Below are 6,491 nucleotides of genomic sequence, written 5' to 3' on the forward strand. Positions count from 1 at the left end.
TTATTTAAAATCTGGATTTAATTTTTAGTTCCCATTCTAACAGGTATGCATGTGTACTCTTGTATATCTGCACACACAGCTATATTTCCTTCCTTGGGTTTAATTTTTTCCCCTTTTAATTTCTAAGGTTTAATATGTATCTTTTATTTCTCTTTCTTATTTAGTAAAAAATTTCCCTTAGCAGAGCTTTAATGGTTCCCACAAGTTCTTAAATGTATTTACTTTTCTCAGTTTACTTGGACTCTTTCAGTTTAATAATTTGTTTCTATCCCACCCTTTCTCAGCAACCTTTTTTTGTCTTGTTTCCATGGTTCAAGTAGTGAAACAATAATAAAGTTGGTCTAAAATTAAGAGAGAGAGCTTCAGCTTATTCAACTCACTTTAATAAGTAGCTCACTTTCTATGAATCACAACGGTAAAGTTCAAAGGAGAACTTGAAGAGAGTAAGCAAATGCATGGCATAACTAAAATGAGTTGCATTGCTGTGCTGATGTTTAGAGTTTCTGATGGTCGACCCATCCTTTGGTCATATTGCCTGAGTTTTGATTTAAAGGTTCATTTTAACAAAAGTTGAGTTGAGATGTGAAAGCACTAAGTTGACTTACAGGCTGTGGACAGAAAAGAGTAGGAAGGGACACTTTGTCAACTACAGGTTGCTGAGGGCATTCACTCCAGGAAGGACTTTACCTTCCAGAAGCTCTAGACTGGCACCTCCTCCAGTGCTCACGTGACTGACTTTATCTTCAGTGCTCCATTTGGCACAGCATGTAGCAGTGTCTCCACCTCCTATAATGGTGATACAGCCCTTGGAAGTGGCTTTCACAACTTCATCCATGAGGGCCTTTGTTCCTTTAGCAAAAGCATCCCATTCAAATACCCCTACAGGTCCATTCCACACAATTAACTTGGCTCGCCCCACCACATCTGCATACTTCTTATTGGTCTCAGGACCACAGTCCAAACCCATCCAGCCGGCAGGTATCCCTGATGCTACAGTGGCTTGGCCAACCTTAGCGTTCTCCTCAAACTTGTCAGCAGTGACAAAGTCAACAGGAAAGGTAATGTTCACACCATTTTTTCCAGCTTTGGCCATAATTTCTTTGACAATCTTGGCTCCCTCTTCATCGAACAAGGAAGCACCAATCTCCATGTTGTTCAATACCTTAAGGAAGGTGTAAGCCATTCCCCCACCAATAATCATCTCATTGACTTTGTCCAGCATATTTTTGATGAGTTGGATCTTGTCTGCCACTTTGGCTCCACCGAGTATAGCCAGAAATGGTCTCTCTGGGTTTTCCAAGGCTTTGGCAAAGTAATCTAGCTCCTTTTTCATCAGGAATCCAGACGCCTTCTGGGGAAGATTCACTCCCACCATGGAACTGTGGGCCCGGTGAGCTGTGCCAAAAGCATCATTGACATACACATCCCCTAGCTTGGAGAGGGATGCTCGAAAGGCTTCTATTTTATCTGGCTCAGCTTTAAGCTTATTTCCAGAAGGATCTTGGCCCTTCCCTTCTTCTTCCACATGAAAGCGCAGGTTTTCCAGCAAGATGACTGTACCCGTGGCTGGGCTGGCACAAGCTTTCTCCACTTCCGGACCCACACAGTCCTTTAGAAACAGAACGTCCTTGCCCAACAAGGATTTGAGTTCAGCAGCAACAGGCTCTAAGGAGTATTTATCAGGCATCGGAACACCATCAGGTCTACCTAAATGACTCATAAGAACGACTGACTTGGCTCCATTATCCAGACAGTACTTGATGCTTGGGAGAGAGGCCTTGATTCTTTGGTTGTTTGTAATCTGGTTCTTCTTCATGGGGACATTGAAGTCAACTCTCATGACGACTCGCTTCCCTTTCACATCCACTTTGTCCAAAGTTAACTTCTTAGAAAGAGACATCTTGATGATACAAAGACAGGTTAACACATAGATCCCGGTGTTGAAGACAACCACTGTACTGCTGGTGAGATGTTGGGTGGGTGGTGTTTCCTAACGCCTTTCCCCTTGGCCTGCCCCTTTCTTCCAGCAGTAAGTCTCCCACGAGGCCAGCCATGATTGGACCGGGGAAAGGAAACCGGCTTCGCGATTTGTCAATGGTTCTGTCAGTCTGAATTTGGAGTGTGCTGCGTCGTGCAGATTCTAACTGCCAGCGCTGAGGGTGAACCCGGAACTGGCGGCTTGGGGGTGACTATTGAAGAGGTGAAGAAACTGGAATTAGAACGATTCGGAGGTATACGCCTCCTGCTGGTTCTTTCCCACATACCTTTTAACAATTGTTTTTATTCTTTTAAAAGAAAAAAAAAAAATGCCCTCACTTCTGTCAGATCCTGATTATATTGAGAGTAAAAACTTGTGCAGCGCCCCATTAAAGGAAAGATTTGAAATAATGGGTCTCTGACACCTTGTTTATTCAAGGCAATATAATATGCTTCTGTTTTATTCCTTATCTTGACAGATACCTTTGTTAAGAGCATAGTTTTGTGTTCGACTTTGGCTTTAGGTATATTCTCGGGTGTGGGGTGGGAATAGCATATTATCGTTACCTTGCCTTTTCCATTCTCAGACTACTGTGAGGGAACGATGGTGGCTTCTTCCAGAGAAGCCCGTAAGATCATAGCAAAAGGATGCCAGTAAAGCGCTCAAGGTCGTGGTGACATTTCTTTCAGGCTACAGAATTATGATGAAGCTCGTTACCTTTTTCTCTCTCCTCTCCCTCTGTTTCACTACCAGCATAACTTCAAAATTCATCTGAAAAGAGCATGGTTTCATGAGGATGAAAACATCTATTTGAGTTGAAAATGAGTGAGGGTTTTTATTTTTGGAGCAAGTACACGTGGCTGATTGGTTTAGGTGTAAAAACTGTGTTACTTTCTACTCAGTTCAGAATGAATTTGAAAATAACTCATTGAGAAGTTCCCTGGTAGTCTAGTGGTTAGTATTCTGGAATTTCACTGCCATGGCCTGCTTCAGTGCCTGAGATCCCACAAGCTATAACTCATGCAGTAACATTATCTATAGATTAGCCAATGGATACATTTTAACAGTTGTTAAATGTATACATTGTAATAATTGGTTGATTTTGAGAACTCAGCATAAGAAAATGTTGTGGAGGAATATATATCAACATATATTCAACATATGGCCAGATGTCCATAATTTCTGTACAAGATGGAGACATTTGCCAAAGATGCTGGTTATCTGTCTCTTATCTAGTCTTGGAGATGCCAGTGTGATTAAGTAGATTTACTTTAAAGGGCTTCCCTGGTAGTTCAGATGGTAAAGTGTCTGTCTACAATGCGGGAGACCCAGGTTCGATCCCTGAGTTGGGAAGATCCCCTGGAGAAGGAAATGGCAACCCAGCTACCAAACCTACAGGAGGCCTATGGGAACCTAAGATTATTGAACTCTTGTGATTCTTAAGGTAAGAGGTGTGGAAAGGGGGGCCAGAAAGGGAGAAGGAAAGGGAGAAGTCCAAAACCCAGTAAGAGCTCTTGGACTACTGTTGAGGATTTTTGTTGCAAGTGTGATCAGGAGAGAATTAATAGAAATAGCAGCAAGGGTGTACAACTCATGAGCTTTGATGAGTAAGTTCTGGGTTCCCAACTCAGCAAAAAAAAAAAAAAAAAAAAAAAAGTCAAGTGAGAAAGAAACAGAAAAAAAAAAAAGGAATAAAGAAATCCTGCACTAGAAGCATTAAACCAGTGCCTTGGAATTGGTTCTAACTCTGTCTTATTATAGAAGAATGTGAGGATGGTGCTGGGGTTAGACTAAAGTGAGGAGTCAGGAACAGTTATACTTCAGTTTGGCAACCTCTGCTTTCAACTGATGATATGAAGATAGAAGTTATTAAAGTGGATGAGCTGTAACATTTCCTAGAGAACGGATAATACCCATAGTGGAAATAGCAATAAGGAAGAGGGAATCACTGCAATGTAAGAGGTTTTTGTTTGATATTTTCTTCCAGTTTCAACACACGCATACACACACAAATGTGATTAGCACCGGAGTTTGGCTCACCCTGCTGATGGTTGTAATCAAGGCAAAAAAAGTATTTATAGAGGGAAAATTAAATATATCTGAGTGCTCCCACCCTAAAAGAGAAAGGCAATAAACAGCACAATATACTCACAAGTCAAATTCATGAGAATTAGACACAAGATTAAAATAAATGGGAAAATAATCTTAAAGCAAAAAAGATAATGTAAATAGGAAGTCTGATGAAACAGTTAAAAAGCATAAACACTGGAACACATTGGACATAAAAGATGTTGAAACGTATAACTCAAAATGATAGGTTGCATAGTAAAATAGATAAAAAAGTAATGAATTAGTGATCAGATAATTTGTGGAGGAATCATTACATAAAACATTAAAAAAGGACCAAGAGGAAGAGGGTAAGGACAAAGCCAAGGTGTGTGGGAACTAACAATTCTTTATACATCACAGATATGTCATAAAGGGATAGAGAGAGCATGAAGGTGATAGAACAGTTGAAAAAAGTGATATCCTATAATTGAATAAACATGTTACATCTCAGGTTAAAAGAGCCCATAACATAGTACAAACAGACTTGAAGCAAACACATACTCTGGAAACAATATTTAGGAACATCTATATCAAGAAACAATTTTTTATAGTTCTACTTATTGTTTATTTACTTATATTTATATATAATTGACATCTAACAATGTATTTGTTTCAGATGTACCACATAATGATTCAATATATGGGTATATTGCAAAGCAATCACCACAGTGTCTAGTTAACACCCATCACCACACACTGTTACAAATGTTTTCTTTTCTTTTTTTTCCATTTATTTGTATTAGTTGGAGGCTAATTACTTTATAATATTGTAGTGGTTTCTGCCATACATTGACATGAATCAGCCATGGATTTACATGTGTTCCCCATCCTAAATCCCCCTCCCACCTCCCTCCCCATCCCATCCCTTTGGGTCATCCCAGTGCACTAGCCCTGAGCACTTGTCTCATGCATCCAACCTGGACTGGTGATCTGTTTCACACTTGATAATACACATGTTTTGATGCTGTTCTCTCAGATCATCCCACCCTCGCCTTCTCCCACAGAGTTCAAAAGTCTGTTCTATACATCTGTGTCTCTTTTTCTGTCTTGCATATAGGGTTATTGTTACCATCTTTCTAAATTTCATATATATGCATTAGTATACTGTATTGGTGTTCATCTTTCTGGTTTCCTTCACTCTGTATAATGGGCTCCAGTTTTATCCATCTCATTAGAACTGATTCAAATAAATTCTTTTTAATGGCTGAGTAATATTCCATGGTGTATATGTACCACAGCTTCCTTATCCATTCGTCTGCTGATGGGCATCTAGGTTGCTTCCATGTCCTGGCTATTATAAACAGTGCTGCGATGAACATTGGGGTGCACATGTCTTTTTCACATCTGGTTTCCTCGGTGTATATGCCCAGGAGTGGGATTGCTAGGTCATATGGCAGTTCTATTTCCAGTTTTTTAAGGACTCTCCACACTGTTCTCCATAGTGGCTGTACTAGTTTGCATTCTACCAACAGTGTAAGAGGGTTCCCTTTTCTCCACACCCTCTCCAGCATTTATTGCTTGTAGACTTTTGGATAGCAGCCATTCTGACTGGCGTATAATGGAACCTCATTGTGGTTTTGATTTGCATTTCTCTGATAATGAGTGATGTTGAGCATCTTTTCATGTGTTTGTTAGCCATCTGTATGTCTTCTTTGGAGAAATGTCTGTTTAGATCTTTGGCCCATTTTTTGATTGGGTCATTTATTTTTCTGGAATTGAGCTGCAGGAGTTGCTTGTATATTTTTGAGATTAATCCTTTGTCTGTTTCTTCATTTGCTATTATTTTCTCCCATTCTGAAGCCTGTCTTTTCACCTTGTTTATAGTTTCGTTTATTGTGCAAAAGTTTAAAGTTTCATTAGGTCCCATTTGTTTATTTTTGCTTTTATTTCCAATATTCTGGGAGGTGGGTCATAGAGGGTTGTTGTTTTCTTGTGATGAGAACTTTTGTGATTTACTCTCTTAACAACTTTCAAATAGAGAATGGGTAAAGGAGATGTGGTATATATGTACAATGGAATATTATTCAGACATAGGAAAGAAGGAAAGTGTTATTATGAATGGTAACTTGGCTTTTATATTATTCCATAGTTACTGCCAGTATTGCAAAACATTGTTTATGTTGATAGGTTGATCTTATATTAAACTTCTTTACTGAAGTTTCTTAGTTTAAAGAGAAAACTCAAGCAACAAACAAATGACTTAAGTGATCATTTAACCTCTAAATAATTAAACCAGTTTCTCTTTCCTTCTTTTTTTTCTATCATGTCTTAATCAAATTGTTGATAGAAACTCAGTAATATTTTGAACACTTGTTATAATATCAGGCATATTTCGGATACTCTTTGCTTTTTTGACAGTTTATCTTCTTTGAAATTAGGATAATCCTGGTACTGAAGACATTTC

At 39.0% G+C, this 6,491-nt stretch overlaps 1 protein-coding gene across 1 annotated transcript; it reads right to left on the reverse strand.

Annotated features, from left to right (window-relative positions):
• Nucleotides 1–646: 646 nt before the first annotated feature.
• PGK2 (phosphoglycerate kinase 2) lies at nt 647–1,900 on the reverse strand. Its single transcript, XM_061146106.1, has one exon. It carries the CDS (start codon nt 1,898–1,900, stop codon nt 647–649), a length of 1,254 nt encoding a protein of 417 aa, XP_061002089.1.
• Between the last annotated feature and the right edge of the window lie 4,591 nt (nt 1,901–6,491).

Source organism: Dama dama, chromosome 7 (genome assembly GCF_033118175.1).
Source record: "Dama dama isolate Ldn47 chromosome 7, ASM3311817v1, whole genome shotgun sequence".
Lineage (NCBI taxonomy): Eukaryota > Metazoa > Chordata > Mammalia > Artiodactyla > Cervidae > Dama > Dama dama.